This window comes from Harpia harpyja, chromosome 22 (assembly GCF_026419915.1).
Source record: "Harpia harpyja isolate bHarHar1 chromosome 22, bHarHar1 primary haplotype, whole genome shotgun sequence".
NCBI lineage: Eukaryota > Metazoa > Chordata > Aves > Accipitriformes > Accipitridae > Harpia > Harpia harpyja.
In genome coordinates, this window is record NC_068961.1 from 5928395 (window position 1) to 5954630 (window position 26236).

General features: G+C 36.9%; 1 protein-coding gene across 10 annotated transcripts in view; it reads right to left on the minus strand.

The window, feature by feature from the left end:
* The window catches only part of STS (steroid sulfatase), a 115280-nt gene that overhangs the window by 57802 nt on the left and 31242 nt on the right, over positions 1-26236 (minus strand). For all 10 annotated transcript variants that reach the window (XM_052773848.1, XM_052773844.1, XM_052773843.1 and 7 more), the window contains 2 exons: positions 20768-21191; positions 12095-12231 (listed from right to left, as the gene is read on the minus strand). In XM_052773848.1, coding sequence (XP_052629808.1) covers positions 12095-12231; positions 20768-21191 — 561 coding nt within the window. The remainder of the gene's footprint in view (positions 1-12094; positions 12232-20767; positions 21192-26236) is intronic.

A 26236-nucleotide genomic window follows, 5' to 3' on the forward strand; every position in this document is an offset into this window, starting at 1 on the left:
CTTATTTTACAATCAAGTAGTGAGGGAAAAAGCTGGAGAAGAGCAAAGGTATCACTTTACCAGCCTGTCTTTCACTAGTCACAGCATCATCACTCTAGTGCTTTCCGTAACCTTAAAAAATTCATTATTTATGTCATTATTATATTTCATTATTATACAGAAAGTGATAAAAAGCTATCTGCAATGCAAAATACACAACTGGTTTCTAGAAGAATCATGATCTTTGGTAGTATTACCAGCCTGCCTATTATATAGTGTGGTTGTTTTAGCAGTCAAATGCACCATTGAAAAAAACGCAGCCTTAGTCAATAAAAAGGCAGGTCTACCAACCTCATCAATAAGAGCTTATTACCACCTGGAATTGGAGTTTTGTGATTCAGCAGTGTGAAATTTCTGCATGGCAATTCACTAATAGGAACCAGCCTGCCAATGAACAGTAGTTTACAACGCAGAATCAATATTGCCATAAGCTTTATTGTATGATTACTGTTTTCACTGAGAATTAGTTCCCCTCTTTTTTAACAGTATGGTCTCAAAATAATTAACATACATTTCAAAAGAAGCATGAAAAGGTTTCATGTCTCTCTCCAAGAAACTGCAGGGATGATTTTAAAAGAACCTCTATGATTCTCAGTATCATCACTGAAACTGAAATGCACATGGTCAGTTTTAGGTTTTTTCTACAGCTAAATGAGTTGCAGCCAGCTATGAATAAATGAAAAAAGGCTGTAAGACATTTCCACAATCATCACAGAAACTGTTCATATCATTATAGTTTATACATTGGTGAAGATATTTAATTATCCTTAAAAAATATCACTTAATCCCCAAGACCGGAAGAAAATGTGAGTTCCTGAGTCCAGGTACACATTCTAACCATTTCCCACCTCCAACACGGATCAAGACCTGGAAGAATAAATGGCTTGCTTCCCCCCTTCCCCATTCCCATACCAGCTGAATCAAAGTCCTAATGCTTTACTATAGATCCAGAGCTGGATTAGTGGGTGACTGGCAGCAAAGCTGTACCTCAGAAGGTAAATCTGAACATCATCTCTGTGACTCACTTTTTCTTCTGGGAAACAGATTAATGAGATTCCCCTATCTTACAAAGATTTTGTGAAAATGCTTGTTTGCGAATCTGTTATATACTCTAGTGAAGTAATGCCACAAAAAAAGATGAGAGATGTCAAAGAAATCTGGCTTCAAAACGGAACTTCAATAGTGTGTGTTAAATAAAACATGAGAACTCATATTTAACAATGAGGAATACACCTACTGTTGAGTAGCTGCTCATTAAGAAGGCACTTTGTGATGAGAAGATGGGGTTCCAATGGGAAAAGAAATGGCGTGTAAACATATGCTTAAAAACTGTACCATAAGACACAAGCATAGGAAGATTGATTTTTCCTATCTTTGAGTACTTGACTTCATAGCCTCACAATGTTCACTTGTGCCTTCTACGTGTTCGTATGAATTCATGGACACTATCAGTTATATTAAGGTACTGGGTAATTCACCACAAAACTGTCTGAAGGTACATGGAAGGGGTGTGGGTCATGTCCCAGTTTCCGCTGAGATAGAGTTAATTTTCTTTCTAGTAGCTGGTATAGTGTTATGTTTTGGATTTAGTATGAGAAGAATGCTGATAACACACTGATGTTTTCAGTTGTTGCTAAGCAGTGTTTAGACTAAGTCAAGGATTTTTCAGCTTCTCCTGCCCAGCCAGCAAGAAGGCTGGAGGGGCACAAGGAGTTGGGAGGGGACACAGCCAGGGCAGCTGACCCAAACTGGCCAAAGGCATATTCCAAAGCATGCGATGTCAGGTCCAGTACATAAATTGGGGGGAATTGGCCTGGGGGGATTGCTGCTCAGGAACTGACTGGGCATCGGTCAGCGAGTGGTGAGCAATTGCATTGTGCATCACTTGTTTTGTATATTCCAATTCTTTTATTATTATTGTAATTTTATTATTGTTATTATTACCATTATTATTTTCTTCCTTTCTGTTCTATTAAACTGCACTTATCTCAAGCCATGAGTTTTACTCTTTTTTTTTTTTCCCTTGATTCTCTCCCCCATCCCACTGGGTGGGGACGAGCGAGGGAGTGGCTGCCTGGTGCTTAGTTACCGGCTGGGGTTAAACCATGACAGGTGGGAAGTTTTAAATGCCCAGATTAAAAATGCTTAACATCTTTAGTTTCTCTGCTCCTCTGTTTCACGTTTAGACTTCTTTCACAGAGATACAACTTCTGCCAGCAACATCATTCACCTCCTAGCTCAGTTGCATCCTTTCTTAATACCATGATTACAAGCTCTATATCTGTCAACCTAGACAGATATTGCTTTCAGTGTCCAAGTGTTGAAGAAAAAGGATGGCAAAATCATGTTCATAAGTCAGTGCTGAAGGTTTCAGGTTCGCAACAGGGACACTGTTGCCAAAGCAAGCAAAGTCTGCTATCCTGATCCCTTGTTCTGGGCGATTGACTTACTGAATTCCTGTAGAGTTTCTTTGGGACAGGGCAAATGTAATTTCTCTTAGCTTCACAGTATCTGTACTAAAAAGGTTGCTATGCAGAGGCACTCCACCAGCAAAATCTTTAGTAGCTTCCTTTAAACTGTTTTCCCAGTCTGTATTTTGGAGATTGTCTACAATTTGGATAAAGTTAGCCCCATTCAGTTTCATTGTTGCAACTTTGATCCAAGGATATATAGAAATCACTGTATTCCTGCAGGTCAATTTTGGCTTAAAACTTTACTGTGTTCTTAATCCCACTGATAATGACTTTCCTCATCCACCTTAAGCAAGGAGCAAAATCTAACCATACCATTTATATGGGAAATTAAACTTTAGGGGCAAAGGTTAGACAAAAGGTTGGTAGTACATTTCATTAGAGAACTTCCTATCCTCATTGCTTGGAGAGTCGTTGGGATTCTCGTACCCCTAGCTTATCTAAAACAAGCTTTGACCTTTCTCCTACTAATGGAAATTAGCTTGTCTCAAGAGCAATGCTAATCTTTTCACTGATTAGAGCATTTTGATCACAATGTTAAATGTCATTTCACTGGTTTTGTATTAGACCCAATTTTCAGAGGTTTATAACTAATAGAAAGCCTTTAAAATTTTGAAAGTTATATTACATTTTTGTAAAGTAAAATGCACAATGCACTAACACATCCTGTGCTGACAATTTAACTCCTGCAATATCGGATGCAAATGAAATCTGTTCAGCAGCTGGCAGCAAATTTTGAACAACCCAGCACTACTACCACAAACTGCATTACACTGAAGTTTTCCATCATGGAATGTGCGTTACTAAGACATTATTTAAACTTGACTGATTAAAAAAATGCTATAGGAATGGCTGCTTAAGATGTGCTTTGTAATCCTGTAAATAATGTTCTAAGAAAGAGCTTTGCTGTGTACAAAGATGTAATATAGAAAAAGGAAACTGTACTTAAGGAGGATTAGGTAGCTCAGGAGGCTTATCATAGTGGAAATGGGAGTCTTCCATCACTTAGTCACCTCTTAAATTCAGTCCTGTTCAGTAGTGACTGAAAGTCATTGCTGCTTAGTGACATATGAAATGAGTTTGGGTTTTAGCCTAGATCGTAACTGGAAAGCATCCACATCATAAAAGGCAGAACCACAAATGTCTTTAATCTGCACCCTTATTGACAATTTTCCCAGATCTGACCTAAAGAGTGAATGTGCTTCAAGAGCTTAACTACTGTCTTAGCTGAAGAAACAGTCTCTTAATGTTAGGGTAAGAGCAGGATGGCAGAACAGGGTGGGAAATTGCTGCTCTAGTCACAGAGTACCTGTATTGCCTGAGTACCTTCTTCCTAAGAGGTGCCTGCTGAACATCTTTAATGATAACAAAAAGCTTAAAAATAAACCCTCTACACTTGAGATGTATACTGGTATAAGTTCAAGAAAGCAAGGTCAAGGAATGCACCATTAGCATCAGGCATCACTCTCCAGATTTTTAGTTCCATCTTTATGTTTTCAGGCTCAGCTAAATTCATGTCACATTCACAACAGCTGGATAAAACAAGCCTGCTTATCCACCACTTCTGATAACATAGCATCATTCTGCTTTGCTCATATTTTAAATCGACTTTGCACTGTTACAAATGACTACATCAGGTGAAAAGCCATGATAAATTAGGCTTATCTTTGCATACAAGATTTTTTTCTGGAAAAAAAAAATATTAAGGATAGCTCATTCATTTTTTTTCTCAAAGCAATAGGAATTTATTTTTTTTCCTCTCATATTAATAATGATTATTTTGATTTTTAGCATAATTCAGAATTCTCAGAAGATTTGGGGTACATTTTTAGATTGATCCTAATAGAGTAGGATTCTAAATAGAGGCTGAAAGCATACAAACAATGTAAAGTAAAAGAAAAACATAAGAATTTACCATAACAGCCACTAACAATTATATGTAAAAGAAGAGACATGGATTTCAGACGAAACTTACTAATACTATGCTGTTTCCCAGGAGAATAGTTACTGCTCAATATAGGAAAGAACATTAAAAAAACCCAAAACATCTAGGAATACAATGTCAGGACAGAATAACTTGAAATAAATATTAAAATTATATTTTAATTACTTTGTAATTAAAAATAATAAGTCAAGTTTAAGAGCTGATAGGCTTGTAAGTTTAAAATAATTATTTTAAAATGAGAAAGAAAATGCTTTTGCTAAGAAATTGAAGGCAGATAACATGCTATTATGAAAGCATATAAGAACTGAAAAATTGGACTGTAACATGCTTCAGAACCTCAAGAATTCTTTGCCTGTAACATTTAGACCCTTCTTTTTGTTTTGTGAATGCTTTAGACTATGATACCTTCATCAGAGCAAGAATTTTACTAAAAGCCTTGTGGGCACAGTTCGGTTTTCTGTCTCCTAAATATTTTACAATTTTCCAAAAGTAGCTTTCGTTTTGTTTCTGAAAACATTCTTTCCATCTATTACTAGAGCAGTGGTACATCTATTACTAAAACAGAGAAAAAAGCCACAGGGGTCAATAAAAATGGTTCCTATTAAATTGTAATGGTTTCCACTTAGACCCTTGGTTCACATCATTCCAGAGTTGAACAGAAGTTAAAAGCAGAGGATGTGATCAATCCACATACATTGCCTATTATCTATTTAAACATGCACACATTCATCAGATAAAAGGCATATAAGCATTTAGTTGTTATCATCTCACACTTAGGCACTGTTGGAATTAAAAGCCACAGCATAATCCTGCACATACGTATTGGTATAATCTCTTTTACAACACTGGAAAATCTAATTATGGAACAAGTAAATTAGATGTTTCCACAAAGATCTGGAGTTGACTTGGAGCTTTTGCCCTTCACTTCCTCTTTGAAAGTGCTGTGTGAACATACATGTTTATAGACGATTCTTAATCATGATAACAGATGAATTAAAGAAAAATAGTGTGAAAAGTGGTCTGATTTTCAGTTAGTCCTACTAGATTGTACCCTAGCTGGCCTTTCTCAATGAAGTATACTTTACTTCTGTCTTGCCGTATTTCATTATAGGCCCATATTGCCACATATTGCCCCAGAGAGTTGTTTAGTAGAGTATCACAAATGCTTTGACACGTCATAAATGTTCCTCAGGTAAGATTCAATTTATTCAGATATCCAAGATTTTAATTACATAAGTACTTTCAGTTAAAAAAGGTTAGGCACTGTACTTCTTTGTAAGGAAAACCTATTACAGATATCATTAGCATCCTCAAAATTTGTCATCACTGTAGCAACACCGAATCACGGAATGGTTTGGGTTGGAAGGGACCTTTAAAGATCATCTAGTCCAACCCCCCTGCAATGAGCAGGGGCATCTTCCACCAGACCAGGTTGCTCAAAGCCCCATCCAACCTGGCCTTGAACACTGCCAGGGATGGGGCAGCCACAACTTCGCTGGGCAACCTGCTCCAGTGTCTCACCACCCTCATTGTAAACAATTTCTTCCTTATGTCCAATCTAAACCTACCCTCTAGCTGTTTAAAACCATTGCCCCTTGTCCTGTCACTACAGAACCTGGTAAAAAGTCTCTCTCCGTCTTTCTTATAAGCCCCCTTTCTATATTGAAAGGCCCCACTAAGGTCTCCCCAGAGCCTCCTCTTCCCCAGGTTAAACAACCCCAACTCTCTCAGCCTTTCTTCACAGGAGAGGTGTTCCAGCCCTCTGACTGTTTTTGTGTTCCTCCTCTGGACCTGCTCAAGCAGGTCCATGTCTGTGTTGTGCTGGGAACCCTGGAGCTAGATGTACTCCCCAGGTGGGGTCTCACAAGAGAGGAGGAGAGGAGGAGTGTATCATGAGAGTATCTTGCTTCTGTTTGCTTCAGTGAAGAGTTCCTTGGTTCCTCTAGACTGACTCTTAAAGGTTATGTCTGATTTTGTTTCAAAATATGAATTGACTTTAGCGAATAGCTTTTTTTTCTTCAGCACCTCACAGGATCACAGAATCGTTGAGGTTGGAAGGGACCTCTGGAGGTCACCTTGTCCAAGCACACTTGGAGCCCAGGACCATGTCCAGATGGCTTTTGAATATCTCCAGGAAAGGAGATTCCACCACCTGTCTGGGTGACCTGTACCAGTGCTCAGTCACCCTCAGGGTAAAAAAGTTTTTCCTGATTGTCCTGTTTTCAGCTGGGATAGAGTTAATTTTCTTTCTAGTAGCTGGTATAGTGTTATGTTTTGGATTCAGTATGAGAAGAATGTCGATAACACACTGATGTTTTCAGGTGTTGCTAAGTAATGTTTAGACTAAGTCAGGGATTTTTCAGCTTCTCCTGCCCAGCCAGCAAGAAGGCTGGAGGGGCACAAGAAGTTGGGAGGGGACACAGCCAGGACAGCTGAGCCAAACTGGCCAAAGCGGTATTCCATACCATGTGATGTCATGTCCAGTATAGGAACTGGGGGGAGTGGTGGGTGGGGGGATCGCCACTCGGGGACTAACTGGGCATCGATCGGCAGGTGATGAGCAATTGCACTGTGCATCACTCCTATATTCCAATCCTTTTAGTATTACTATTGTCACTTTATAGTGTTATCATTATTAGTTTCTTCTTTTCTGTTCTATTAAACCGTTTTACCTCAACCCATGAGTTTTACTTTTTTCCCTGATTCTCTCCTCCATCCCGCTGGGTGGGGGCGAGTGAGTGAGCAGCTGTGTGGTGCTTGGTTGCTGACTGGGGTTAAACCACGACACTGATTTTCAGAGGGAACCTCCTGTGTTTCAGTTTGTGCCCATTGCTTCTTGGCACTGCGCACCAATGAGAAGAGCCTGTCCCCATCTTTTTTGCACCCTCCCTTCAGGTATTTCTATACATTGATAAGATCCTCCCTCAGCCTTCTCTTCTCCAGGCTGAAGAGAGCTCTAGTCCCAGCTGTCTCAGCCTCTCCTCACAGGAGAGATGCTCCAGTCCCTTAATCACCTTCATGACCCTTTGCTGGACACTGTCCAGTAGCTCCATATCCCTCTTGTACTGGGGAGATAGAGCTACTCTCTTCATATATAACTCTACCAAACCTTTTAAAGATATTTCAAACACAAGTTACATGTAAGATGCATTGGGATTTATTTCCACTCCTTTTCTTCTAATTAACATCAGAGGATGGTAATATTTTCTTGCCATGACTTGATCCTAAGACAGGTCAAAAGATCATGGCAGAGAGGCAGTTAAGTTGTTTTCAGCTTGCAGAGCATTCATATCATAAAGATATCCAGACCAGGCCCCCACTCTACAGTTACCTAGCTTGTGCCAGACTACAATTCCTGAGACTTTTCTACACTTAAGCCATTCACTTGTGATTGTTCCACAACGGATTAAGAACTGATATGAAGTTTTGCTACCGCTAACAGAACAATAAACAGCCATTTGAAAAAGTGGTGTTGAATTAGTGTGCCTTTACACAGCTTGCATGCAAGTCTACAGGGGGCTCCAAAACTCTTTGCAGTGATCTGTTTTGGATTAAATTAGTGTAATGCAATTTACATCAAAAACAATTTCTGAAAATATCCATTTCTCTTCCTATACTCAATCAGGAATGAAGGAAGGGAAGAAGGGAGGAAGGAAGAAAAGGATAATATTGCATTCATTCATTCATTCATCATTTCTTTTTCCATTTTTAGACTGTAAGATTATTTCATCTGCTCTCATATGAACTATAATTAATAGCATTAATAAGGTGCTTAGCCTACACTGAAAGCAAATTAATGTTATTAGCCAGAGAATAACTCTCTAAGGCATGTCACATGCAGTGACATTGTAACTCTGAATGCTTTAAACATTGAATTCTGTTATACACACGTCAGTATGCAAAAACAGTAGACATACATGGTCCCAAAGCTTATCCAGAGACTTTGTATTTCGTATTTTTGACATGGACTGTAATCATACTTTTCAGTATTGGTTTAAGAAGTCACAAACATGAAATATTCAAAGGAGTATTTTATTCATGTGTCTTACAGTTTTTTCTCCTCCTAGCATGGAGATTGCCTTGTAATTGAATTATTGTCCAGTTAGGTAATTGATTCTCAATAAATAAACAAATGAAAATGGAATTGTCTTTTATTTAGAATTCTCAGTCTGAGTGGACTTCTCTGTCTTACTAGAAAAGCTGTTGCTGTTTCTCTTAAAAATGGCAGCTACAATCTTCTTTCTGATTCCAGCTGATCTCTCAAACCAGGAACAATATTTCATTTGCATTTCATGGTCCAATCTTGATAGAACTTTTTCCTTACTGGTACCTGACAGTCCTAACTTCTACTTGTGACTTCTCTTCTACTCTTTTTTTTTTTGCAGTCAGTCGCAAGGCTTTAAGCACAATATTTCCCAGTCAGCAGAAAACACATTGTAAGTTTCTTTTAGAACTGAGTTGAAGTTGGTGTTTCTTTTCCTACCAGATGCCAAACACTTCTGATGTTGTACTATAATGCAGTTTTCCATATACTCATTTTTACTTCCTATGCTTGTGTTGTCTTTAATCAGAAGGTTTTGCAGCATACTGTTATATCTGGGCTATTTTGTTCTTATTGCTTTTGCACGTTACATTCATCTATGCATAAATACTGATTTCTGTCTAGTGAATGATAAAACCTCCCTGTGTGGAAAGCTTATAGTTTTCACTTTTTCAGCTTTTCCAGACAATTTTGTTTGACTTTTCTACTGTAACATCTTCAGAGGCATTCCCAGAAAATACTGGTTACTGACATCAGCAGTACAGTGAATAAATCTACTTTGTCTGACATAGTTGACGCATTAAGACTGGAACTTTCAGTGGAGGTTAATGGAAATAAGTACTCCCTTCAACTGAGAAAAAAGAAAAAGAAGCTATATTATTCCTTCAGACTCCTTTGGAAATGCCAGCCTTTAACTTTTTTCATCATTCTAATAATGGAGAAGAAAGTAACAGAGGAACTAAACACATTTTCTACCTCCTGGAGCAAATATGCCATCTGTCAACAGAGGAGTTTTACAAGACATAAGCAAAACCAAGTAACCAGATCCCCAGCTGAAACAAAATTTGATGCTTGTATACTAGTAAATGACAGACAAAGATCTGTTTGCCAATTAAGCTAGCTCCACTGCCCCGATGCTCCTCTAATGAACTGTAAAGGACAATACATGAGGAAACTCATGTATATCCTCCGAGTTTGTCCAAAATTCCTATGTTATCACCACTAAATTTGTACCTCTGATTTATCCCAAGCTTTTTTAATCATATGCTTCTGACCTACAGTTTGGTTTGTTTGACACATCTCCTAAGAGCCTGTGGTCATTCTGGAAGACAGCAGTGGTTTTTAATCTGTTACCACCTCTGCATCATTAAATAGCCTGAAACAGCAGCATGTCAGCTGCCTTGGTTTCCAACTTGTTTAAACCCTGGAGCCACTCTCCTGAAGGAGGCAGCAAAACGTAATGGCAACAGCAAATGATCAATTAGGCTGGAATAAGCTAAATATCATGGAACAGAAAAAGAAATAGTAAAATCAAACACAGACAGTAAGGCCAGCTAATGTTCAGTAGCTTACTACAGTGTGGATGCAAACAGATATGACAACACGTGCATACTTTTATCTAATGCAAGCACTTGATTGACCAACTGTTGGTGGCCACTGACAGAAGTGATAAAGATTCAGGGTGTAATACAACCGGAATGAAAGCCACTCTGATTTACAAAGGAGGGTTTTTTTCTGTTATCTCCCACGCTGAAAACCCTTCCTAAGTGTATCACAATTTCCCACAAGGGTTTTCCCCATTTTTGCAAATACTGCACTAAATACATTAGGTAACACTAAATGTGCTGTGCTGCCTTTTGTCCTGTAGCTTCTGAAACTAGTCTTCTTGATGCGAAATATACAAAGAAACTTACATGATGTTTAATTGCACATGCTTGCATAGTTTAAAAATATGTATGCACCAAAGCTGAATATCTGCTTATAGCAACTTCATAAGGAAGCAACATTTTCTTTAAGAAAGCCAATTTGCACTGAGTTGTACTGAGAACAGAATCGACTTGGGGTACACAGGAAGGAGGAACGTAAGCTCATCTTTAGCTCCTAATACTGCTATTCTCCAATATGATTATTTTCAAATAAGAACTGTTAGTTGTTTTCACGGGTGATTATCTCTGGAATCAGAGAGTCACTCCAATACATCTAGAGATACCGGAAGCCTGTTGAAAGATGTAATGATCAACTGCTCTCCAGCCTCGGAGAGAACGGAAGGCTCTGAAGGGCAAATTGTTTGGCTTTGACTATTCTTCATGAACAGAAGTAGACCTCACCGGAGTGATTTCACTAATTCGGAGAACTCACTAAAATAATTAGCAAATTACTTTTGCCAACAATGCATATTGTAGTCACTTTATTTGAAAATATTTTTATGTCATATGGTTACTTTTTGAATTAGTATATTGCTGTATGAGGACAACCTGCAGAGGCCAGATGGCACCCAGAAGCTCACGGGGTTGGATTTAACTACTCTACTTCAAATGTCCACAGTTAAGGTGTTGTGAGGGACTGAAAGAGTTCATGTCTCAAACATTGTGGTGGGGCAAGTTCTGCTTAACAACGAACTCTGCATAACAACGAACTGCCTAGCAAGGAAGCCCAGGTGAAAAGAAGCAGGGAAGGGGAAGTTACTCCCTGAACGACCCCCAAGTCCCAAAGGCTCACAAACAGCTCATGACACCTAATTAGCCTAATGAGTTCGAGCGCCCGCCCGGAGGAGGTGCAAGGACGATAAAAGGACACAAACTGAAACGCCATGTACGTGTGCCCACCGAACCGGACCCCTCGGCTGACTGAACCAACGCTGGACCCAGGGCTGCTGAAATCTTTCTCTCCCTCTCTCTCTATCTTGTTTCTCTCTTTCTTTTTCCTTTTCCGTAATTCCTACACCTTATCCCTTTAGACATTAAACCGTTGACCAACTCGGGGACTAGGAATGGATGCAGCCGCCCCTCGGCTCCTCACTGAGAGGGAGCCTAGAAAGCAAGGGGGTCTCCTCTGAACCTCGGGACTCAGCGGGAGGGATCTCCTTATTGTCTTCCCTGAACTGATTCCCAAATAAGCAAGGCCTGTAGTATATGTTTGGTGATGTATGGTTAGCACATGTTACACAGTTTACTGACATAGTTTCATGCCAGTTCTTGTTGTGAGTGAATAAAAGTTGAGTTTTGTGAGTTAGAGGATCCCTGGTGGTGTTTCGCCTTAATCCTGACCTGGGAATCAGCAAACCTGAGTCGTCATCCTGAGAAATTAGGATGTGACAGGTGTCCATATCTCTGCTAGGTCCGTACTGTATAGACTACGTTCATAGTCAAAGAAGAGAGCAGGCATTTGTAGGTCACAATAAATTTGGTCATAAAGTAGATATTACAAGAGGTCAGATTATTGTGCCTTTTACATGACTGTTTCTTTCCCCTAAGTATAAAGGACAAGTATGTCAGATATACCATAGACATCCAAACTGCAGAAGTCTGCATTTGGTGGACATGAATGTAAGTCTTCCATGAATTCCCTCCATTGCTGTTAGAAGCACATGTAACATACCTACACTCCAGTCCATTTCCTCCACTGCATCCCCATATAAACCATGCTTGCTCTTTCCTCTGAAATTTTTTGAAGCATATAGAGCAGTATGGACATGTAGATAAGACAGGAAAAGAAGAAATGGTGTATCAGTGTTCCTGGAAAAAAAACAAAACAAAAAACTCCAAACCCTTAGTATATTTTATAACAAAATTTCTACAAAGAAATCTTTCTACAATAGAGCTCAAAACCAAAACCAAAACAAACAAAAAAAAAAAAGGAGGAAAAGGAATACTGTAACCGATTACAGGGTAATCCTGAAAACACACACACACACACACACAGAGTAAAAATGCCATTCTTAACTGTATACTGAATTGAAAGCAAAAATAAACAACAAAATCTAACTAATTACTGTTTGCTATATATATTGAAACAGGACTTGTTTAAAGCCAGGAACCTAGCAGTTTCTGGCTACAAGCACCTCTCTTCATTTTACAAGCACATATTTAAAAGCCCAAATACAATTGTTGTTCAAAAATATACCTTCAGAACTACATATATATGTGAAACACAATTACCTTCCTCACAAGTTCACATGGAAGCTGATCAACTACACTATTATGAGGACCAGGCTCAAACATACCATAATATCATTAACTACGTTAAATCAAGTATACTAGTACTTTTCTTCCTTCTTTATCCTGGACTAAGCCATATGACCAAATCTCTTGTCATTTAATGCTCTGTGTGTGTATGCATGTGATCAGTACATAACACTACAAGTATGTTGTACCAAAGAATAAGTAATCTCAAAGTATCTACTAACATAAAGATTTTTCCTCTCACAGTAATGAACAGTCTCCATTGACTTCAGTCTGTTTCCTGAACTGATACAAAAGAAAGAGGGCAATAAACAGACTCTCTGTAAATTTTGCTGTTCATGTGATCTGTCAACATGATATTTATGATCAGTTCCAGCAGGCTGTGAAAGCACAGCTCAAGTAAGAACTTTTCCTTATGCATTATTTACAGAACTTTACTTAAAATTGTGCAGTACCAGCCAAATTTACTGCTATACTCTCTAACAGCACTTGTAGTACATTATGCATATTTTAAGTATCAGTTGAATCACAAAAGCACTACCCAGAAAACTTGTCTGGATCTCATCTTAAAGCACACAGCTAATTACAGAGTAGTTGGGGGTTTATTTACCATATTTTCCCTTGCCAATCTGTGGTGGATAATACCTGTGATTCACATCAACATCAAAGAGAGACTATATTTCCTCATGCAGCTGCTTCATCCACCCTTTAAAGAAGGGAGAACAATACAGACATGCACAAACCGTTTCTTTAAAATGAAAAAAAATTTTAACCTTTAGAACCTGAAACCAAAGTCTTTTAATAAAAGGGATTCATCTGGTATCAATAGTTTACTTTTAAGGAAAAATAACTAGGTTTAATCTAGTATATTTTTGATCCATTTTTCCTCTCTCCTTGGTTGGATCTGTTTTCACAAAAGTTGCATGGTTAAAGCTTTCTTTTTTACTGGCATATGCAGCAGTACCTAAACACAAAATGGGAAAATTCTATCCAGATTACTCGCTTGGTAATTGTGTTTCTGACTGAGACTTTTTCTAGAACATTTTTCATGTGGAAAAGGGAAACAAAATTCTTCGAATTCCCTTCAAATATTTGTGCATGTATCCTGTATGTATCCTGTATTAGTATTATAAATTACAGAGTCAAAAAAATAAAGACAATATTTTTCATAAAAGATGCACTTTCCACGAAGTTGTATTTGTTGCTATTTGAGAGGTCATGCTTGTGAGAAACTTTCATTACTGTAGCAACAAACAACATTAGACTTCTGAGTCAATTTAAAAGACTGAAAATATCAGCACTTCAAGTAAAAAAAGATGTATAAGTTTGATATTTAATATGTACATTAATGTAACGCTGACCTTTCATTAAAGAACATTTCTGCAAGGCAGCTGATTTCTGTTTTACAACTTGCATTTTTTACTGCATGGGATTATCTTTGACTTTTTCCTTAAACACAGTTCACTGAATTGAGAGTAATATACAAATTCTAGGGTAAAACACCACAAAAATTTACTTTATACTTACAATGGCGTAGGCACAATTTCCTTTACCTACAAATTGCCTTGTTCTATTGTCACAGAGGTAGTGCATACTTCTAAATGTATACCTGTATTGCTAAAAGTGAGTATCAAAAGCCTCCGCCATAGATGTTATTTTCAAGAGATAATAACTCAGGTTTGTTTGGGGTTTTTTTTGAAATGGAACTGACACAAAGATCTAACTTTCATGAAGAGTCATCGAATCAATGATTGATATGGAAGGGCACTACATCATTCTCTTCTTTGCAACTCAAATTGACAGGTTCTGATTGACAGCTCGCTGTCAGGTGGAGAAGTGTCTCACCTATTAATATCCTATAAAAGATCACAGGCAGCTATTTATCTCCTGCCAAAACTCTTTGAGGAGAATCATAACTGACTACCTTTACCGTGACCTTGAAAATGGAATGACAATATCAGCTAGTAGGCAGGAGAGAAATTTGACAATAACAGCTTAACTCCTGAACCACTTCAGTAAACAGCTCCTTCAAAAATGTATTGCCACTATCTTTTACACAGTTCAAACACAGGGAACTTCAGTTTCAAAAGATCTGAGATTCACTTACTCAAACACAGTAAATTTTTTTAATCCTAACATGAATCACACAGTCTTTTCAATTTACTGAGTAGCCAGAGAGATTACACGCATCTGACATAAGACATTCTTTAATGTGTGTTTAACTGATCTTGAAAACATCTAAAAGCATCATGTTGCTAGTGACTCCTCTGCATTGCATAGTACTAGGTTCTTGTTTAGTGTGAGCAGTTTTTACATTACTCAAGAATTCAGTTTAGGCTTGAGCTGTAAAACACAGCTTTAAAGTAGATGAGAGAGCAAGTTACAACTAATCTGACTTTGTGCTTCAGACATGGGTCTTTTAACTTTTTTCCTCCAATTTTGCTCTAAATGCTTGCTGCATTGAAAACTCCCTGGGTAATTTTGTTTGCTTTTCTGTGCATTGATATTAATCTAAGACCACTGCAGCAGAGCAACAGGTGGGACTCTGAATTTGTTGGCCTGCATTTGTCAAATCAAACTGAGATTTCAAGTATGATTCTGTACTGGAAACGAGATGGGAACATGCCACAGGGATCCATTCTACTTTTTCACAATAAATTCTAAATTAACTTTTAATATGATGTACAAGTATGATCTTTCTGAACTTTTTTTTTTTTTTGCTAGATGTGAAATTATCCTCACATTCTGTTATAAAGTACATATTTTTAACCTGTCAGACCACTACACCCCCCGTACCAGTGAAGGTACTATGATTCACAGCAAATGACTATAAAAGCAGAAATACTTCGCTTGCCTGAGCTAGGCAACACTGTGCTGTGTTAAAATTGGGTTAACAATTGTTTCTGTAATCCCCAAAGTCTTATAAATTCCAGCTAATTCACCCATAAAACCGAAATAGCCTGCAAAGAACTATTTGAAATAGACATAAGGGTAAAATATATTACTCCCTATAAGGATAAATACCTATGATTTAATAATACTTATTGAAAGTGTATGAATATGTCATTTTCACATTGTCACAGGACCCCAGAGTCACAGTTAAGATGAAAGAAAACAAAAATGCTGAAGTACATAATCTGAAGATACATTTTCAGCACAAGTATGTAACAGTGTGTCGACAGAGGCAGATGCAAACCTAACTTTTCCTTCCCTGTAGCCCTTTTACTAAAAACATTCTTCCTATTCAATATGCCCCCAAGGGGATAAATTCATTCAGTGCTTATTCCCCATGGCTCCCTCTCTACTTCCAGATTAGATCACAAATTAGACATTGCTCTTTGTGGTGGGACTGGCTGAATGCACTTCATTAAGCCTTCTTGTTCCAGCACAAAGAAAAGGTAAACCGTGGCCTAGTTGTATCAAAGCAGGACTTTGTCCTACAAGCTGGATTTTGTGCTGTTCTGACCGCTAACAGTGCTAAAATCCTTGCTCCCATGACTGAATCCATGAATGAATATTTGTGTTACTCTCTTAAAACACACACCTTAAACCACAGATCTCATATTTTCCAAATTTTACAGAATCAGAAAAGAGAGCTCCAGACCACTTGGGAGCAACTTATCAAAACCAGAAAGGGTGTGGAAAATGGAATGAGAAAGGGAAAAAAAGGTAAAAATATGGAAAATCTGACTCTTTCTAGAAGATGTTAAAAGTAGGATGTGTTACCACTACATCTGCATTTGTGAAATGATTCTTCCATGCAAATAGACAAGATACTTTTGACATCTCTAATTTCTTGCCTATTTCTTCTTTTAAATGCTTAAGGTACACAATTCATGTATGTTTTTATTTCCTTTCTATAAAACCTTTTTCTCCCCTTCAAAAAGTACATTCTCGTAAGCATGGGGGGAAAAAAGACACTTCTCATCTACTACAAATTATACTCATTACTAAATCCTCCTCCCCTGCAAAATTTTGGAGCCCAGTATACACATCTGCTGCGTTTTAGAAGTGTTCCATTTACAATGTAGTCTGTCACTCATTGCAGAACTAGTTAAGTCCTTAATAATTCTTAAATTATTTAAATCTTTCATTTTCAGATGGCCCTAAAGTATATGAATTCACAGCTTCTTCCTGTTAGCTTTTTGTTCAAAAGGAACAAGCAGCGGTCTGAGAAAAAGGGATAAAGATCCAGCAGAGTTGTTATGGCTTATAATCCTGTGTATACAAAGATAGAGAAACTCTTCTCTATAATTTGTATTTTGCTGTAAACTATAAGGAATAGTCTTTAGGATTCATAAAACCATCTGATTTCAGAACTGTAACTCCAGTACAACAGGCCAACTGCCTGATCTTAAAACCTAGTGAAATACAAAAAAACTCTAAACCATGACCTGCCAGAGTAGATGAAAAAAAATCTGAATATGTGTTGTAACAGTGTTTCAAGGACTGAAATAGAATAGATAAAAAGAAAATAAAAAATTTATTAACTGTCATCACAAAATTTTGAATATTATGGCTATAAAATCTATGACTGAAAAAAATTTGCATTAAAATTGTTCAACTTCATCATATAAACATGTTTGTATGAAATATTGTTTTCCAGAAGTTAGATTTCATTAGGATTTTTTTTTTATATTATTATTAATTGTATTCAGCTATATGAATTTGTCAGAGAGGCATTCAGTATCACAGAGTGGTACTTTTGTGTTGTTAATTTCTGGTACATTAGAAACTAGTCTCTGGCATTTTCCAAATTTGGATTGTCAGTGTAGCTGGTCATTAAAGGATGTGCAGAAGATGTATGAGTGACAACCACATTGAACTTAACATGAAATAATTAGGATCCATTTGACTTTCAAATATACTGCAATGTCTAGAGAGTGTTCTGATAGGTTTACAATACATACGCACACTTGCTCTTGGGAAAAATTAATTAGAATTAACATACACTGAGCTGACTTGCCCTCTTACAATTAGGGTGAGCAACTAAATTAGTATTTGTTTTCACACACTGGATCTGACACTTCTATATATTCTTCTCCAGTGCCATTTCTGAGCATTGAATCTTGTATTTGCTCTCTTTCAGTCTACCTAGGAACAAACGAAAACAGTAATGCACATATACTGGACTAAGGAAGAACACATACAATACCACCTCTCCAAAAACCAGACCAAAGTAAGTATAACAGCACAAAGCTATAAGCTATGAAGAAATTATAAGAAGATTTGAAAAATAGAAAATCTAATGACTATATACATGGTAAGAATTCATAAAGCTGACAATACGACTGAGAAATAGCTAGAAAAGAAAATAATGTCATGAAGTCCATGGCCCGAACTCTGAAGAACTTATAAAGGTAATACAGGTAATAGGTATAATAAACTTACATAGACAAAATATTTATGTTGTAATTGTTATGTAACTATATATATCCATATACATTATATATAAATATAGCATAAAAGGGCTATATAGGAAGTACCAGTCCTACTGAAGATTGGAGCTTCATCGTGTATTTATTGTAAAGATCATTAACCAATTAAAACATGCATGATAGCTGATGATTTTTAGTCTGATGATAAAATGTATATTAAGAACCAGTTAAGGTGAATGACTCTGAATTCTTTAAATTCAAGATTGTTTGAACTCTGGTATAGCTGTGCACAAGGATTACTGGTGTACAGGGCTGAGCTTGCTACTTATGTATTGTCTAAACAAAAGAAGCCTGTATGACAAATCAAGTGTTGAGTCAAACATTTGGCTAAAAGAGGGTTGAGGGAGACTGCTCGCTGAAAGAAGTGGAACAAGAATGCTGTGGAGCAACCGTGGCTTCCAAAAACCTGGTGGCCCTTCACTTATGAGTTCCAGATGTCTGAGTCCTGCTGCAAGCTGGTTGCCTCTTGATGGCCATTCCCCTACAAATGGCCAAAGTCAGCAGACTAGTCATAAAAGCCATGGTCTACCGGTGCTCTGGAGATGACAGGTATGAACTATATAATGTCAGAACCAGTGTGTCAAAGCAAATATTGATTTTGTTGCTCACACTAATATATGGGAGAGATCAGTTCAGTGAATATTAATCTAATTACTCCTATCCCCAGGAGCAAGTTTTATGGTCATATACTTTGCATGTGAATTCACTACAGGGCATAGTTAAGATTGCTCGAATGCCTTAATTGCTTCTCAATATCTTAATGTGCTTGGATATTCTTTAATTTAACATTGACTCTGAATTGTCTGGGTTATAATTCTCACTATAATTGCAGCATTCCTGTAACAAAGTTTATTGTAAATTATGGATATGTGCTGTTAACCTTGACTTCAATTTACCATGACTTTTGTCTGGAAACTATGTGGAGAACTGGGGCCAAGTGCCCAGCTGATGTATAGCCACTTACCTCGAGCTGAGCTAAAAAAGCTATGCTGACTTAGATGATACATTGTATTGCCAGCTCTAAACACTGACTAAACTATACAATAACACTGTGCACATTATGAATATTAATAAAGTTAGAAGAGTTACTTGTTTTCTCGCATTGATTTCCAATCTTGAACTCACCTGGTTTGGAGCTACCATTTTATTGTCATTGCACTGAAATCAATGAAACATTCAGAGGTATCCAAAACATTATGAATCACTACAGACACATTACATACTTGCAAATCACAGAAGAAGCTGCCAACGTATAATTAATGTGCTCAAGAGTCTTTTAAAAATCACCAAATGCTTGGTCACTTAGCAAATAACCTCTCAACAATTTTCAAAGCGGGGTGTGTGTGTTTGTAGTAAACAAAATATTTCACTGTTAAATTAGTTAGAATGTAGGTGAGAAGGCATCTTTAAATCTATCACCACTGCCAAGAGGAAATAAGGATGTTTTCATTTATTTATAAATACTCGTGAGAATGTTGATTGCTGGGAAGACTTACTCACTTAAAGAAATTTGATATAAAAACCATTTTATTTTGGTGTAATGAGTAGAGATGGCCACATCAAATATTTATAATGATAGAAATGATAGAAAAATTGCAGTATGAGATCAAGATTTTAGATAAACATTTTTTTCTTGCTAACAGTCTTGATGACTGCTTCATGCAGTCATTAAGTCTAGGAAATTTAGCCTCTGATTCCTTGGTATAAGTTTTCATTCAGCCATGACAGCATGTGAATGTATTCACAGTAACTACCTGGTACATACTTTTCAGAATAGTAATTAAGGGACTTTTTATGTCTTAGAACATGTTTTTACTTTTGATTAACTATTTTTAGAAATGGTGCAACTTGTTCCAAAAGTGACTGAGAAAAATACTTTGGCATATTTTTCAAGAAGTTAAATGGATGAAATATTTTTCCTCCAATTATATTGATTTGTATTTCAGAATATACAAATGTATACTTTTATGATTTGATCCCCTTAAAAGCCCTGTGGTGGCAATTACACCAAAGTAGCTAACTTTGCAAAAATTAAGAATGATTTAGGATGATTTTGTACATCCAATGTTTAGGTGATCCAATCTGATGGCAATTAAAAAATCATTGCTTTCACAAAAACATTTATTTGCTAACTTCTATAAATCAAATCTTTTCAAAATGAATCTGGCATAAAAATGGAGGCATCTAAAATGACAGTATCTTAAAAAAATGGCCTTATGAATGCCACTTAATGGATGCATCAAATCAATGAAGAACAGTTTCCCATTCTAGAAAAGTCATGGGTTACGACTCTGCATTGTGCTTTCACATAATTAAGTCACACCACAAAAGATTTTTCATATTCAAGTTACATGAAATCCTCAAGAATGAAAGTCCTAAAAAAGTTAGATGTTTTTTGAAAAAATTTTCTGAAGCATGTAAACATAAATAGTTTTTAATTTTTTTAGAGATAATACTGACATATCCGATAGAAAAAAACAGCCACTTTCACTAAAAAAATTAAGTTCAGTCATCTTTTAAAGGAAAAAAATGATAGTAATATATAATGACATATTCCTCGTGCCCACCGGTTCACATTTTTTTTCTATTTTTTTGGAAGTATCGTCATTGTGAAATGCCAGCATCAACTCATAATACAGTTAGAAACTTACCTTCGTATAAACTGCATGGCTTCCTTTGTCAGTCTCTGCGTAAGGTTCTCATAGGATAGTGGTTGCTGGATAATCTGATGGTCCCTCATTAAGAAGCAGTTCAAGTGTCGAAAATGATAAAAGAAAAAAATCAAAACCGCAAGTGAAATAGCGGTTATTAACAAGCAGTAACCCAATGCTTGGAAAGGTACTTTGAGAAGGCCAATGTACTGCACTATTGCCAAGGAGACCAGGGTGATTCCAGTGATTTGGATTGGGATGACAAGGGATTTCTGAACCCCTTTTAAAAATACGCTGCCTTGGCCAGGTTTGCAGTCTCTAAAATTGGTCACGGTAAGCCCATAAAAGTAATCAAATCCATGACTGAGGGGGTGGTGACAGAAGTCATTACTGCTTTCACAGTTCATCCCAAGATGCCACTTTCCTACAAAGAGAAGGACAGGGAGTATTTTTGTAGTTAAATCATCAAACTTATAAAGTATTCCAAACATGAAACTGTCACTATCTGACTGATATCCCCCCACCTCCAGCATTTATTGTGTGGATTCCTATTTTCTATCTAATCTTTCTTTATGCCTTCATCAAAGACTTTGTTTCATGTCTGCCTCTTTGTTTTAGTTAGAAATAGTTTGGCACAGCTCCTGATGGAGACCATTAAATTCTGAGTGGGCTAGCAGGTCACTGAAGAGCAACAGAGCCCTAAGAGATAGTTAACTTTGAAAATGAAGCCTCTGTGCATGTGTAGTTACGTAGTCATAAGAAAATGCCATTTTGTAGCAGCTACTGCTTTCTTCAGAAGAGCCAATATGGAGTACAAAATATCTTTTCTGAAATTTTTCTGGCAAATCATTCACATTTGGCTACTTTAAAAAAAAAAGAAGAAAACAGTAACAAACAGCAAATAAATCAAGAATAGTGAAATTACCAAGGCATTTATTATTTAAATGAGTGCAGAATCTCTGAAATTGCCAATCTCCCTCAATATATACATATATATATAGCGAGGGAGATTTTAATATATATATTTTTTATATATATATATAAAAATAAAAAAAGAAACAACAGTAACAAGTAAAGTACTGCCAAATACTATCTGTCACAGCATTTTGTCTCACTAGGAAATCACTCTAATTCTGCAATAATGTTGGACACTGACTGACACAAGAAAACAGTGAGTCTGATTTGCATTATACTAGCGTAATCTATGTTCATGCTGATTACAGGAAGTATCTAGATAATTTGTTCTATGACGCAGGTACAACCCCTTACCATATGTTTATGCATTGCTTAGTGCAACAGACCTAACTGTTTGGTAGCTGTTACTTAAATTCAAATGCATAATTTAAAATAATTCAAAATCAGTAAAGCCTATTGACACAAATTATGGCTAGAGCTATGCTCTTTCGTCTCAGCAAAGAAACATGTTGAGTATTTGACAAAACATGTCACCCTTGACAAAACAGATGACAATATATATTGCTGGGCCAAATTTTATTTATTTTTTCTAAATCAAATACCTAAACATGACCAGCGTAATTCAGGGGTTGTGAACTTAAAATAAACAACCAAAAAAGCCCCACAAACCCAGTAAGTCCTCAACTCCATAACCTAGCCCAAAGAAATTTGAAATATTTTGTTCTAGAGACTTCAGGATACACAAGGTAGAAAGTACATGAAAGGAAAAGAACATAAACAGCATTTTCCCCTTTCCTGAACCATCCCAGCTTTTACACATCTGTAAGAAAGAGTCCTGATGCAGGCAGTCCTGAGCATCTCCCGGGTCTAGAAAGCAGCACATTCATCCTGCACTTCTGCCTTTGGGAATGACAAATGCATGTACTGCAGTACCAAAGAGGGTGGAGATGGGGGTCACTTCTGATTTTTTCAAATAGTACCTAGTAAATGGGCTCAATGTCATTATTTCTCTTTCACAAACGACAGAACTAAGGTATGGGATGGGAACGCGTGAATGTAAGTTCACCAGTCAGCAAAGGTGGAGAAAAAAATCACAGAAATATTGAGCCCAACTGAATTCTTGGCTGAGTCCAGTTCTCCTTGTACATCTCTTGATGGTCTTAGGTTAGAAATACCTTCTGTATATCACAGAAGCAGATATAAAAGCATTTTCAGGTCTGCTTATGTGCCAGTGAAATGGAGGCCTCTACAGCCTTCCCATCCCATCAGAAGTTTTCCCACTTACCGTCAGATGGCCCCTCACCTGAGGCGGCATTCTGCTTTCTGCGGGCAGAATCGCTCTCGTCACTACTTTTGACACGGTCCAGTGAACGTTATTGTGGGTGATTACAAAAACAGCAATGCAGACCACATACTGAATTTTTAGATGTTATAATGGTGCCATAAAGGGCTAGCTAAGACTGCAACTCTAAATTTCATTCTCAGCAAGCAAAGACACAGGTTTTGGAAAATAAATGCTTCAATGTTTTCTCTTAGGTTTACAGGACTGCCATTCTGGAGTAATCGTAGAGCCAGATGTGTAGCAAGGTGAGCATGAAACAACTCTCATCAAGTTACATAACTGAAATTAAAGTAGAGGCTTATAATCACAAATATAAATGATCTTCAAGCTTTAATTTCTAATTTTTCGCTGTTATTTGTTAATCTCAAAGCACCAATAATTCAGTAAAAAGATATGAAAAAGAAACCCAAACAAATTAAATATACTTTCAAGGTAATTTATTATGATATAAAGAATTTTCTTTAAACTGGATAAAACTAGACATTGCAAGCCAGGACAGAAGAATCTTGCAACAACAAATTAGTACAGGGGAAAATATAGGACCTATTTTTATCGAAAGGGTTTTCGCAAGCACAACAAATTGTTCAATGTCAGAATGAACTTGGGTCTCAAAGAAAGATTTTTTCAGAAGCAATTTAAGCCAAACAAAGCCGACAGCAGGTTAGCTGGGAAAAGCAACAGAAGCACTGGTTCAAATTATATCGGCAGCTGTGACGGAAAGACATAATTGCCATTCTCAAATGGCTGACGAGGTAGAGGGTTTTGATAGATCCTGCACTACTCTGAAAAAGCAAGTGATGACTGGGACTACAACACATGTTTTGTTTCATTCCTTGTGACAATAACCCCTGTCTTGAGCAGATTATTGTAATGTGCTTTAAGCTCTGGGGCCCTTCTGAATCTGAGAGCACTGCAAAATGCTCTCACCTCTTTGCCAAGCGAAGCTTCATAGTCTGGACACTTCACACAAGCATCATATGGATTTCAGCAGATTCTACCAAGCTTTTGAGTGAAATTTATGCTGTTAATTGTAAATCATGAGTACCTTCATAGTTTGAGACCTAGGCTTTTTTGCCTCTCCTTTGGCCACAATTAAGATTTCTGCAGAGCAAAAGCAATGCAATGAAAGGCAAGTGGAAATGAGAGGCAAGTCCTATTCAGCCAAGAAACTTAATTTGGAACTCAGTTTTTCAAAACCCAGAATGCTGGAAAGGCTGCAAAAATCCATGTTTCCCCTCCACTTTCCCCTCAGACAACTGAAAAGGGAGCAGACTGAAGACCCAGTTGTATACAATGATATATTTCTTTTGGTATGATTTTGTGCTCTTCAGGTACATGGTAAGATGCAAGATGCAAACAGAAATATTTTATGTGCTCAAAGAAATATATTTATGTAAAGTACATAGCAATAATAATATAAAGTATATATGCATATATTATTAATACGGTCAGATTTTAAGCTGTTCTGTTAATAACTGTTCTATTAATCCTACTCCATAAACTCAGCTGATCTTGTATTGGACACATCATTACTGTGATGCGTCCAAATATTACACCACCTTATTCTGGAGGAAAGATACAAGTCCCAGTTTAACCATTAGCATTTTAAACTTTGGAGATAAGCTACATAGGTGGATTTTAAATTTCTCTGGATGCTAGACAACACACTGGATAACAGTAGTGAGGAAAAGTTGACCTTTACTCAACTGTAATCAAGTATAGCAGTAGTTAAAATAATACCCATCTACCTTCAGTGGAATTTCTGCATTACGAATAGCTATTTCCTACAAAACTTCAACATTTCTTGCTACTCTCCAGGATCCTTAACTGGTGAAATATTACATATTCAACGCATCTGCCTTTTTTGAGAAAACTTGGTTTTGTTGCAGATCTGACTGTGTCTCTTCCTGCCAGATCTATTGGATGTCACCTTTTTTGTGTCGCAGGGGAAAAACAATGAAGTAAAAAAGTGTATACATAAAGTAGATTTATAGCTAAAATATATTTAGGGAAGTATCAAGCAAGAGGAGGCATATACTCAGAGGAGGGCAAAAAATTAAAAAAGAAAGGAAAATGCATTTAGAGAAGAAAAAAATGTCCTTAGAGAGTAAAGGGGAGAGAAACTTGGCAAAAAAAAAAGAAGTGACAGTACAGGCTTGAGGAACTGAAAGGCTTCAAATTACCCTTATGCCAATCCATCACTGGCGCAGGATTTGACAATTAATTGTTTGGGAACTGCTGAGTTAGACTGAACTAAGCAAAGACTCCCTGACCTAGACCAATATGATGTGATAAGAATACCAGCAGAGGCAGAAAATGGGCTGGTTGGGAATCAGAGTCTGCCTATCTAGTCTTCAAATCTATGTAATTTTTCTTTTTGTCATTTACATATGCTTTATCCTTAATTTTAATGCACTTCTTGATTTTTGGAAGCCTTCATTATACTCTGAGGATATGGTAATATTACATCTTATGGTTTCATAGCTATCATTCAGGCCACTTGGAAGAATTGTTCATTAAGCATCATGGAGATAACTTCTGGAGATCTAAGTGGCAAGCTGTCATGTTGCAGTGAAAGTAGTTAAAAAAAGAACATTAACTAGGTCAGCCCCAGAAAATGAGTTGTATTACAGTGCTTGTTACAAACAGAAAAATGATTTTTTTGCAGTCTTTAATTGAATATGGAGCAATAGGAATTAACTCCATGATGAACATGACAAACTATGAATGTTTTTTTTGCACTATGGTTCAAATATACCTGCACTAAATATACTTCTGCTAAGATTTTCTGGTTTTCTGTTTTGAATCTGTCAGGACATCAAGGTATTTTGTACTTTCTAAGACTGGGGTATAGCTAAGTAGGATTTTTAGTCAGGAACTTCGACATTGGTTATCTACATAATGTAGATATTTTTTGAACAGTGCTGTGAATTGTAAGCCTTGCTAAACAGCCTGATTTTTTAAACAAAAATTACTCCCCAAATTGCAAGCTTTTGTTACATTTAAAAATCAAATTGGGTACATCCATCATCTAAATTAATGTAGTAACATTCTGGTATGATGCTCTCTAAACAACTATTTCCTGGCAGTTCCAGTACAGAAATACATTATGTAATACAAGTTGTATTTCACAAAAATCTTCTAAAATGGAAGCAGTGTGGAATAAGTTAGTGGCCAAATTAGGAAAAAAAAAAAATCACATTATTTAAATG